This window comes from Ambystoma mexicanum, chromosome 7q (genome assembly GCF_040938575.1).
Source record: "Ambystoma mexicanum isolate Mex_15411 chromosome 7q, UKY_AmexF1_1, whole genome shotgun sequence".
NCBI lineage: Eukaryota > Metazoa > Chordata > Amphibia > Caudata > Ambystomatidae > Ambystoma > Ambystoma mexicanum.
Window position 1 is genome coordinate 143652879 of NC_090941.1, and position 12897 is coordinate 143665775.

Here is a 12897-nt window from a genome sequence, read left to right on the forward strand (position 1 = left end):
CCAAGACTTCCATTTCCAGGTGGCTCTCCAGCTGCATCACCCACCCGGTTGCCTGGCCGTCCGAGGGCCCACTCGTCCAGAGTGATCGCTGCAACTATGGTGTTCCTTTCTGGTGTGCCCTGCTGGACATCTGCAGGGCTGCTACGTGGAGGTCGGCACACACCTTCACGAGATTCTACTGCGTCGACAGGGATTCCAGTGAGGAGTCCAGAGTCGGCTAAGCAGTGCTGCGCAACCTGTTCGCTTGAAGGTGAGCCTGGTGAGATGGCAAGAGATGCTGAATGTTGAACCTTGCCACCTCCCGTGGTTGTGCATATGTGTGTACTGCTATGTACTCTTTATCCATGCCAGACCCCATGCTGGAGAAGGAACAAGTTACTTACCTGAAACTGTTGTTCTCCAGTGTGGGTCTGGCATGGATTCACATGCGAACCCTCCTGCCTACCCTTCTGTGGCTCTTCTCTTGGTCCTACTGCCACTTTACGTGCTACCAAATCTGAAGATGGCTGACAGAGGAGGGGCTTAGGTAGAGGGCAGTCATTGACTGGGGGCAGTATGACCCAGAGACCAGTAATTGGTTGTTAGGAGAAAGAGTTCAGAAGTGAAACTGAAACTGATTTTTTTCATTACCAAGGATTCCCACCCTGACGACGGGGAATATTCATGAGCATATGAATCCATGCCGGACCCATGCTGGAGAACAGTTCAGTTACAGGTAAGTAACTTGTTCCATATGCCCCTCCAGTAGCTGTAGGTGGGTAACCTCTCCCACAGAGTAGGTCTTAGTTACAGATTAGTGGCAGTGTAACCTTAAGTTATGGCTGTGCCGTGTGTGGACATTTTACCATTGAGGAAGCCCCTTTTGCTTCCTGATAAAGCCCTAAAACAGTCTCTTAAGTTATCTAGAAAATGTTCAATTGTAGCTTGTGTGTGGGGACCGGAGTGGGCATGTATGGCCATTGCTTACGTGCGCTCTGGCTTGGCACTCGCAAAGGGATTTTGTATGAGTGTACCAGTATGTTCGAGGATGGGATGTCTGACATTCTCTGGAACCCACATCCCTGAGTTTGCCTGCAAAAGAGCCTAGGGATGTTTCATTGCAGTAACCAGTACTGATTAATTAGCCACCAAATGTTTGAATGGTGCATATATGTTTGAAGATTTGGGTCCTCCCCATGTTAGGGATGAAATGGGCACTATATCCTTTGCTTGTCAAATGCTGGGATTCAATCCCAAAGCACCTGGAAGATGGACCCTCCTGACAATTGGAAAGAAGCTCTGCTGCTACATCTCCTGACCACTTGCAAATCTAAAGGCTCTGCTTTGCTCTTCCAGAAACCAGTTGGTCCCTCTGATTTGGCAAGGCCAGTTGAATCTGAAGGTATGAGAATTAGGTTTGCAGCAGTCAAAGTCTGGTCACACTGCAGCTTCAAGGTGGACCTGCTGCTTTAATCAGGAACCACATAGAGCTCCATTACCTAGAGAGGCCCTTTGATCCACAACCGACCGGAAGATGGGTGGGACATAGTATTACATGTTTTCACCCCTTTACCTTTTCTGTTGCAAAGCACTCTGGTTATGACCTCATGCATACAGGAGATTGTTGGTGGGGATTGGTTCATTAAGGTAGGCTTAGCCTACACCACACACTGTGGCCCATTTGGCTTTAAAAGAGGGCTGAGCCTCTCTTTTGGGCAGATCATCTGAAGACTTTGCATGGAGTAGCAAGAAGAACTCCGCATTGGATTCTGCCTGAAGGTACAGTCTGTCTTACATCTTCCACCAGTGAAGGAAGGCCAGGCCATCCAAGAGGGGAGCAAGATCCCTCCCCTAAACATCTCCTAGGGAACAGAGGGATACATTGAATCCAGAAGACCCACCAGCAGCTCCAAAACCAGTACCCATCCAGCACAGTGTGCCCTGCAAGGCTCCGCAGAAAGCTATTTAGGTGGGAAGGGCCAGAGAGTCTCTGAAACAAACCCAGGACAAGGCAGCTGCCTGCAGCACTCTCCTCAGCTTTGGGCCATTCGCCTTAAAGGACAACACTAGTCCAGTGAAGAAGCTAAGAAGAGTGCATCGACCAGCATCTGACTGTAAGCCGCCAGATGCCTCGACCAGTGCTTCAGAACCAACGATCAGCACAGAGGCAATTCCTGACCTTGCACTGCTATTTAGGTCAGCCTGCAGCCATCAGTGCAGCCTCGCTCGCCGTACTGCCTGCCGCCTGATACCCGCAGCTGTCTCCATCTTGAACTCTGTCGCAGAAGCTGCAAAAGTGCCCTAAACCGATTCGACGCTGTGGAGCCATTGCTTCCTTTGGGTTGAAACCAACTATCTTTGAACTATTGCAATTAATTACTTTACCGACTACCCTCCTGTCAGTATCAAGAGTGCATCCAGTTTCCCTTCCGTTTTCCTTCTTTGAAACGGTCTGTCCTCTGCATTCCTTTACAGGCTGGGTTGTATTTTGTATGTAGTGTGCTAGAACTGTTGTTATAGAATAAAGTAGATATGTTTATACAACCTAGACTGGACTGTCCCGTTTATCATTCAGCAATAATTGTATTTTCGCTGTGTTGCAACTAACCAATGATCCGCAACCCTTCAGAGATTAGCCTGCCGTTCCGTCCATGTTACCAAAATTGGACAAGGAGGTTTATAATTGACTTTTGTTTCCAATCTGTTCGGATCCCTTCTGGCATACTAGAGATGTGTGGCTGGTTGATGGTTTAGAAACCAATATTCATCCCTTGATGATCACTGGTGCCCCAGAAGTTGATTCGTCACATTCCTACCCCATTTTTGTCCCGAAGCTCCTCTGCAGTTTGTAATTCACCCAAGGGCCCTGAGGAGAAAGCAGCAGTGGGAACCTGAGCAGAGAGCGGGAGTGGGAATTCTAGTTTTCCCCCCTCCGCCCCACTCCTGAAACAAAAGGACTTGGTGCAGCACGGGGAAGAAGAATGCAGGAGTAGAGCAAAACAAGCCTAAACCGTGCTCATAGCCTCCTCTCTACCATGAGCATCTGGCAGGAGACAAAACAAGAGTGTCCTTGCTCTCTTCTTTGAAAGCTGTGCAGCGCTCCCATCCTAGAACATACCTGCCACACCAGATTTACCGGGCATCAGGGAACTCCATATTTCCCTCTCTGATGTATATATGTATATTGGCTGCATGCACCTGGTATAGGTTAGCACCATTTCCCAATTTCAGTTCCACAGAGAGTGCTGCACACTATACATTTTCTGGCTGAAGTCTGAGCACCTGGATGTACGTGTAGGACTTTTTTTTATAGTGCCAGAGGAAAATGCTGCGTCTTGGTGCTTGCTTAACATTGCTTACAAACGCTGCGTCTTACACAGCATACCTCTGGCCTTTCTTGGCAGGTCGCACCAGACATTTGTTGGCATGGCACCGCTGGCAGAGGACCATGGGATGTGATGGGCCTCTACCCCCGTCATTTGATGTCATGACACAACTTGCAGATTATAGCAGCACACTCTTAGCAGGTAATGGTCTACCACCACTAGCGATGGTGGAACCCCTACTTAAAACCCATTTGATAGCTGAAATAACTCTTTGTAGATGTGGCTGTTCTACTATTTGCACACATTATGGGATTTGATGTATCCACGTTGATTTTACTTCATCCACGTCAAATGTCTCCCTCACATGTGAGATCCCCGGCACTTTTTGCTGGACTCGTGGATTGTTTCTTTGTTCCGGAGTGAGCGGGAACCTTCTTCCCCACTCACTCTTTCTTTTACTCTTTTACTCTTTCAATGCAAGTCATTTTTCTGGACTCGCCGTACTTTCATATAACTTTTTGAGCATCTACATTTTATATTATTGCAGCATGCATCACTTTCTGTGCAGTGTTGCCGGGGAGCCCCTTGGTCTTCCCCTTTTTTCTCTTGGGTTCCTTGTGTGAACTACTGTTCCCAAGGGTAGAAGGATACTTTTTATCCCTTGCACAATTCCCATTGTGAGGTCCGCACATCCCACGTTATGTGGAGTGCTGAGGGGATGCACTGGATCCCCTTTCTCACTGCTCCTATACCATTTCTGACAGTGACAAGCATACCTTTATGGCAGGTGCCAGTAGACCACAGAGTGCTGGACTGAGATAGCGAGGCGAATCGATCAGACAACCGTTCTTCATATGGTACTTTCAAAAGAGTGCCAAATCAACAGAGCCATTAGAAGCACTGATGAATCCTCTACTGGGAGCCTCTCTCGATTGCTGCTGCAATTTCCCATCCAGTTTCCTTTCTTTCATCACCACGACCAAGAATCCAGAGACCGGAACCTGTGCTGCTGCATCTTGAAGGCATCTTTCTGCAAGCTCTTCTTCACTGCTGAGGTACTGTGTGGCTTGAGGTAATACTTAACTAAAGTCTTTGTGTCTCTCCTATGTGGCTAGGGTGGTGATTTGTGTAGTTGTGAATTCTTCCATACCGTTCGCCCATGCGTAGCGCTAGAACGCATCTAGGGCACCTTCTACGAAGTCCCTGAACACTTCTACCAATTCTAAAGTCTGTTACTTGTTGGCTGATAAATCCTCTGGAACTCTGACTTTCTTATAGTTTGCGCCTCATCTTGACCTACCTACTAGTGGCCACTGGACCACCCGTGTCCCCCTTCTTTCTCTGAGAACACTCATACCCTAGATTAGGAAAGAACCTCTGAAGTATAAGGCTCCTGTAAAGAAAATATAACCAGTGTTGCAAAGTACTTACTTGCTATGTGTTGGTGCTGTAACTGTATATTCCTGAAATAGAATAAGTTACAAGTGTTACAATGGTATTATTTACATGTAAATTGCTTAATGCTGTCCTGAAAAGTATTACAAAGTTATTTACTTACCTTTTGAATTGTGTTCCACTATTCTAGAAAGTAACCTTTTTAAGTATAACTGTATTATTGCTTGTAACAGTTTACTGCCAATAGGGTCTGCTTACCTTGAATTGCATGCTGCCATTCTAAATGTAGTTTATACTTTGGTTTACTTACCATAAGTATAGTTTTGTTTTTTTTATTGTGTTTGACTTTCAATAGTACTTACTTTCTAAATAATGATTTCTGTGTGTGTATATATAAAGGAAGCCATTATTCTTACATTACATCAGTGTATAAGTGTTTCTTTAGACCATATTTATGCTACAAGTTCTTTGCACCTTCCTACAGCCCTCACTGCCTCCTAAGATAAGCCTGGTTGCTCTGAGATAGCTACCTATTTACTGAGTGGTACAGGCCTGTAGTAGGAGTTGGAGTTTCTGTATTGGCCAAGGTATAGTTTTATAAAGTCCCTTTGGGTGGACTTTAGAAAACCTGACCCAACAAATACGTAATGCCAGTCACAATTATTTCAGGACATGCAGAGGGTGTGAGACGCTCCTTCTGCTACCCAAAGAATGTTGCTAAAATATGACCCCTCAGAAACATGAACTTCCTCTCTAACTAAATAGAAGTACCCAACACCTCTCATGCCGTAAGAATAGATGTCTGTGCTGCAACTAGACAAATTATTGAAAAGTATCACATTCAGTATTAAAATGTAAATCTTTTAGGAAGGGTATCTTGCAAGCATGCTGAGGGTAGGTTGTCAGCTATAATTTGTGAGCCTTGCGTTATTGTTGATATATCTTAATCAGCCGGCAAGAGATGGGCAATTAAGGATCTCGCTCCATCAATAGAAATTAATCAGCCGGAATCCTTACTCTTAAATAACGGTACAGATAACCTGTTTGGTAAGCTGTTCAGGGATTCGTTGTTTTATTCTGTCACACTGTTAATGGCCAGATGTTCCGTATTGATGCGTTAATGTTGTACATGTCTGTTTTATTTTATTATTTTTTTTTTTAAAACCCCTTTGGTGTTTTATAATACTCTGATGGTTTCATTCCATTTTCTAAATGGGTTTGGCAATGTTTAACAGTGCTGCCTGCCACGGCCAGAAGTGATTTGTGGAAAGTGCAATCCACTTTTTAGATTTTTAATCAATTGCAATTGTTTTGATGAAATTAGTGTTAGCAAATGAAGTACAGAAATGTAATATGTAAAAACCTTTTAGCCAGCTAATGATTGTTTGTCATTGTTTTCTGATGGTTCTAGATCTGTATAACTAAGCCTAGCCCCCCAAAGCTCAATGCAACCTTCACCTGGCTTGCGGGACTTAAAACATGTTTCCTTTTCTTCCCCAATATGAAAAGTGAAATTCGTGAATGCTTGAAGCTGGACCCCGATCACAAGGCATGCTTCTCGCATTATAAGCAAGTGAAGAAGCTGAACAAGCAAATCCAATCTGCAGAACAATTCATTCAGGAAGGCAGGTAAGGAGCATGTGGTCAACCTGTATTTCATTTGCCAATTATTTGCTAGAACACTGCTGCACTGTGCAGTGAATTTAAGTCTGCCGTTTGTGACAGTTGACAAACTCAAGGTGCACTAGTATATACCGCACCACAGTGGAAGGCGCAACATTTGACCATGGTTTACCACACTGATCATTGCCACCACACTGAGAAACCTCTTCATTAAGCCCTTTTAGATAAAAAAAAAAACCAAATGCTTGGAAGCAGTTGTCGTGTTCAGGGGGCAAAGCTATTGTAGATGAATTACTTTATTCCTCTGATCCTAATGGTTGCCTGGCAGGTTACTGCGAGGAGCTGTGAATGAGCCAGCCCAACGTATTGATCTCTTAAATCTGTATTACTTAAAATGAGCAATGTAAAAAGTACAGATCATCTACCACTTAAAAGACCCACCCCCAGATATAGTGGGTGATATGTGACTGTCCACATCCCGTGTAACAGTTAGGGTTTACACAGGATATGGCTGGACACATCATGCACAAATAAGTGGTTTTGATGAACTTGGGAACCTGTTAGTTGTTAAATTAGTACACATCCTGGACAAAATAATTTCGAAACGTTCATTGCGCAAAAACCATTGCGAAAGTCAAGGCAGGGAAAAGGAATACATGGAAATTTCAGGAAGGCGCTAGAAAGTAAGAAAATGTTTTGCAACGGGGCAAAAAGCAGGGCAAAGGAGGGAAAGAGGGAGGTAGTATGGACCATGAAATACCCCATTTAGAAAAGGAGACCGATTAACTCATTTGGAGAAAAAAAAGTGCACAACAAACGATATTTTGAAATTACTGCATTTTCAAACTCCTCACATAGAACCACTAAATTACTTAATTAAGTAAAGGGGTAGTTCCTTGTGTGCCCCTCTTGGAGTTGGTCCTTCTGGGAAAGCATATAATCATGTTACCAAAGTCTACATTGTTTTGTGTGGATGACTTTGAAGAGGTCTTGCTTAGATGGCTAATCTTAATCTCTGGTTAACAAGCATGTCCTGAGAGGAACCTAGATGAAGCTTGGCAAGATCAAGGATAGCAGGGACCAGCTGTGCAGAAGTTACTTTTAAGTATAATACAAGCAGAATCTGTATGGCCACCGATAGAATCCAGTGAACAATGTAGTAAGTTGGGAAGGAAGAGCGCAGTAAGGAGTCTTTTTTGCTAAATTACGCACAGTCAATAACTGGCAGCAGATGAGTTGGGAACTGTGTAACCAAGTGAACAGTTACGTCGGCTGGCAGACCAAGTCTACAAATGGAGTTGGGTACAATAGAAGGTGAACCACATATCGGTAGACCAGCAGTGACTATTTTGGAAAGTCAGGTAAAGATGTGATACAAAAGACAAAGTCCATCGGTTTCAAGTGGTAAGCAGGCAATAAGGTTGTATACGAATTGTTAGTTTTACAACTGTTCGAATTACAATTGACCTTTTCACAATAGACCGAATTGTGAAGGTCAATTGTAACATATATCTGGGGGGAAACCCCCCACAACCCTCCACCTAACGCCAAACCCCCCAAAACCCCTATATATATATATATATATATATATATATAAGTAAATATATATTACCAAACAGATTATATATATATTTTTTTTTTTTATTTTTTTTTATTTGTAAAACTACAGTTTAATACATGTATCAAACTTTTGTTACAAGAGTGTCTCCTTTTAGCTGTTGTGTGCCAATTAAAGCTTAAGTTGATGTTGTCATTTCCGCTTCCTTTATTTCTTTATCCTTTTTCTTCACGCATAATGAACTCTTGTCTCTTGACCTCAGATTTGATCGGTGTTCAGGATTGCGTCTTTGAAGTTTATTATACTGCATGTGAGTTTGATGTTTTGGCCGGCGGCAACTGTTTCCCACCACTCGTCTGGGTCATAAAAGATGGGTTTGTAGGAGTGCAGATGTAGTTCTCGAGTAATGGTCAGCTCTGTGCATGATGTTATTAGATGTTTTAATGATTCCACTTCACCTGAGTTGCAAAACCGGCATTTATCTGAGGGAGTGACTTTAGATCGACATTGACATAATGATTCTCTGGTGTTCAGAACATTCAGTCTAAATTTCAGGAATTGATTCCTGTGGTAGCGAGATGGACATGTTGTAAGATACATCGGAGGGGAGTGTAGTTTCAACATACTCGTCAAGTCTGGGAGGGTGGTTTTCCGAGTTGCACGAAGCTCATAAGTTGATATCCAATCCCAGGTTTCGAGTTTTCTTTTTGCGTGCTGAGGTCGATTGATCAGCTCGTCTATAGAGATGTTGGCGGCTTCCATGATGGTTTTTATTTTACACTTCCATGTTTGAAATACGTTTGATTGTGAATATTCAGACTCCTTTGCAAAAATTCCATAAGCTGGAATTTGTGAACCAAGTAGTGTTTTCCTCATAAATGATAGGGATTGCCATAGTATTGTCATGTAGAGAGAGTTCTGCGTCAGTTCGTATCTCAGAGCTACAGTTGAAATGTGTTTTGGAAGACTCAAAGCTCGTCTCCAAAACCTCCCTTCGAGTTGTTGCCACAGAGAATGATCGATGTTCCAGCCTGTCGCCCCGCCAAAAGTTATGGTGGGGATAAATTTTTGCGAATAAAATGTTAGTAGTGGAGCTGTTGAGAATTTCCCAAAGTCTTTGTTGATTTTGGCTCCTTGGCGACCTAATTTGTCTGCTCTTTCTAAGAGATCGCTTGTCCATGCAGATTCGCAGATGGAATTGTTAACCAGGATGCCCAGGTATCTTATAGATGATACGATTTTTAGTTCTGCTTTTTCGATTACCCAGTTAAAGTTTTTGTCTTTCCTCGATAGACTTTTTCCAATACACATGATCTTTGTTTTGTCTGTATTTAGTTGCAGGTCGTTGGCCTCTAAGTACATGTTCAAACTAAGTAATAGATGTTGTAGGCCAATCTGGGTTAGGTCGATCAGTACAATGTCGTCGGCATATACAAGACATTTAATAGAGGATCCATTTATTTTTGGAGAGAAACAATGGACAGTTTCAAGCCAGTGCGGTAAATCAGAGATAAAGAGTTTGAATAGTTCGGCAGCAAGGGGACAGCCTTGCTTGACCCCTTTATGCGTTGGAATCGGCTCTGTGAGTGTACCTTGAGAGTTCACCTTCACTTGTATTGTTGTATTAGTATGCAACGCTATGAGGGGGTCAAGAAGTTGTGCTGGGCAGTTCCACCCTCGTAATTTAGACCAAAGTTTGCTGCGATTTATTGCATCAAACGCTTGTCTGAGGTCAACAAATGCAAAAAAGATTTTTTTTTTCGCTTTTAGGGCTTCTAGTTTTAAAATGGATAACAGGGTGAGATTTACATCAACACCAACTTGTTCGACAAAACCTGTTTGTCGACAATCTGTTTGTTTTTCTTTGGTAGCCCAGGCCGTCAGTTTCAAGCGAAGAAACGATCCGAATATTTTCCCCATCGTGTCTAGTAGGGCAATGGGCCGATAGTTTGAGGGCTCATCTCGACTGCCTTTCTTGTAGATTGGGACAACTATGGCCTTGGCCCATGATGCAGGCGTTTTTCTAGATTTTGAAATTTGTCGAAATAAAGTTTCCATAAATTTGGCCCATTGATGTTTATGTTTTTTTAATGTAATGTTGGAGATGTGGTCTGGGCCAGCAGCACTTGAATTCTTTAGGTTTCCAATTGCTAATTCTAGGTCTTCCTGTGAAGGTGTTATTTCCCAGGCTTCAGAAGTGGCAGTGATAAGATCTTGGGTGTCTTGAAGCGGCTGTTCATATACCTTTGTAAAATAATCGACCCACTTTGCGCTGGAAATTTCATTTGACATGTTTGGGTTAGTTTTTGTGGTTCCTTTGTTTAGTATAGCCCATATGTCGCGAGAATTTTTAGTGATTATTAGTTTTAACATGATTTCGGCTCTGTCTTGTTCGATAATCACAGAGTAAGATTTAAGCCAGTTTCTGTAGGCCTGGCGACGCGTTTTTATCTCTTTTTGTAGGTCGTTTAGATCGTGTTTTGACTTTCTTATCAGCCGAATATCTTTCCTTAATGATTTTTTTGCTGCAGCTATTTTGTTGCTGTAAAGATGTTTTGTAATGTTGCCATAGATTCTTGAATTTGAGTGTTTTGGTAAGAACGCGGCCAGCAGGGGAACATATTCGACGTTGTTAGAGTCATCAAGGTCGGAGACTAGTTTCAGGATTTTCGGGCCATTGGTTTTAAGCCGATTTCCAGCAGCATTTATCGATAGAGGTAAGTCGTAAGTCTCAACCAGAAAGGGAGTCTCGTGCTGTAATACTAAACATAACATATCGTGGTCACTAGCGGCCTTCGGAATTACCTCGAGTGATTCCACCCTTTCGAATATATTTCGAGAGGCCCAAATATAGTCCAGTGTTTTCCTGCATTGGAGTTGCTTCCAGGTTGTGCTGCATGGTTGATCGCCCTTTGTGTTTCCGTTGACCATTTGACAATTTCGTGAGGCAAGTGCTCGAGACCATAGTTTGCCTCGTTCACATACTTCGATTTCAGGTATGGGGTTGTTCTCCATGTTATGAGGGTTGAATTGAAACCAGCTACAGTTCAAGTCACCGCATATAATTACCGATAGGTCAGTAAAATTAAGAAAGGCATCGTCAATTAGGGTTGTGACTGAATCAATAAAGTTTGTAGTGGAGATCTTTGCTGGGTTCCAATAGCTGTTGATTGCAAGTAAATGGCTGTAGGTCTTTGGAGTTTTCGTGTCATATCGGATAATCGTTCCTTGCACAAAGGGGTTCGGATTTATTGTAACAATTGGGGTCATCCAGTTGTAGATTTTAACCATAGTTAGTAGTCCTGAGAAAGGACGGCCTTTGGAGTTTTTTTTCGCAGGGTTCAAAAAGATACTGAATCCATCTTTGGTTGGTGCTTCGCGGAGCCATGTTTCTTGGAGGCAGATCATGAAAACCTCATCTGAGGGTTCTACAGAATCGTTGAACAGATGCATAAAACCGCGGGTGTTCCATGAGATCAGACAGAGGAGTGTCTGTATCGATCATTGTCATTGGTTTTGATCGTTTCTTCTGCTGACTTCTTGTCTGCCTCCGTCGTTTCTTGTTTTGAAAACCAACTCTTGTCGAGATCTAAATGGAAGCGATAGTGATTTCCGTAGGGGCGTTCGACTGATGTTTCTTTCAGGTTTCTTTACGTTGTTCTTCCTGATCGGGTTTTTAGTTTGGTTTATCAGATCTGGTTCCAAGGTAATGTCAAAACCAAAGGCTAGTAACTCTTCGGCAGCTTGCAGTAAGATGTTTTTTGCAGAGCACGAGGTTATATGTAAGATCACTTGGTCAGTAGATTTTTCTGTTGCATATTCAACGATTTTGATGTCATCAGTCTTTATGGACCGAAGTTGAGGAACACAAGCGAACAGTTTTAGAACGTTAGCTCTATTTAAGTTTAATTCGTGTTCGTCAGATAGAATGTTTTGAAGGCGGAGTTTCCATGGGGTTGCTGCAAGTTTTGACATGTCACTATGGACTCTAGAGTGAAAGTGTAAATCAATTTTCCTCTGGTTTATTGTTAGCTTTGGATTTAGTCTTTGGCTGACAGATAAAGGCAAAGTCTTTCCAACGTTTGGGGGATGCTTTTTTGGAATTTCGCAAGGACGTTGATTATGCAGCTTTTCGTTCACTGAAGTTTGTTTCGGCGCCAGGTTGTTGGCGACCTTTACTGGCGTGGCTTCATAAGAGGAAAAATTGTTTATTTCACTTCCAGTTAAATATGTAGAGAGATCACATAGGTCTACAAAAGATTCATTTGCTGAATGAACCGGACTCTCAGTAATCGAGTCTATGCGTCGTCGTTTTGCTGTTTGTTTAGACATGACTTTGTTCTGTTCTTTTTGCCGGGCCGGCGCTTGAATTTGTGAAGAAGTTGGTTGTTGATGATCATTTTTGCGTTCGAACAAACCAGTTTTTTTCGGGGTGGTCAGAGTTCTTATGAATTCTTTTACATTCTGACTTTTTTTTTTTTTTTGTTGGGATTCCTTTTGACCACCTTCAGAACGTTTCTGTTTATCGGTAGTTAGGCTTTTCTTAATTGAATTCGCTATAGTAATTGTTTTAGCAGAAGCGCTAAAAATGTTAAATGAGGAAGGTTGAAAGCTCACTGGAGCAAGTGATTCCGCAGGGTTTGCTGCACGACTCGTCAGGAGAGAGGCGCCTTTTCCTTGAGGGTTTGTAAGACAAGTGTTTCTTAGTTGATCGCTCTGTTGTTCGTGCGTAAGTTGCGCCAGTGGAGTTGGAGCAACGACAGAGACGTCAGTTTTTAAAGGGGCGTGTGCATTGGTTGTCACAAGGATTGGCTCGTCGGGCTGATATCTGAGATCCTTTGAGGCCGTAGAGGAACATTTTAAACACGATGATGTTGTATGCAGTGTGGAGTTCGAGTTGACGTTTTTCCTCATCCATTTCACTGCGTCTAGCAGGCCTTCTGTAAGTGTGTCGTTTTGACAGTGGTGTCTGGCGGCCAAATCGCTGAGCCGTTCTTGCCATCTTGTTGTCTGGTC

At 43.0% G+C, this 12897-nt stretch overlaps 1 protein-coding gene across 2 annotated transcripts in view; it reads left to right on the forward strand.

Moving 5' to 3' along the window:
- DNAJC3 (DnaJ heat shock protein family (Hsp40) member C3) overlaps positions 1–12897 on the forward strand; it is a 534981-nt gene that overhangs the window by 248581 nt on the left and 273503 nt on the right. For both annotated transcript variants that reach the window (XM_069640694.1, XM_069640695.1), the window contains exon 7: positions 6210–6329. In XM_069640694.1, the coding sequence (XP_069496795.1) occupies positions 6210–6329 (120 nt within the window). The remainder of the gene's footprint in view (positions 1–6209; positions 6330–12897) is intronic.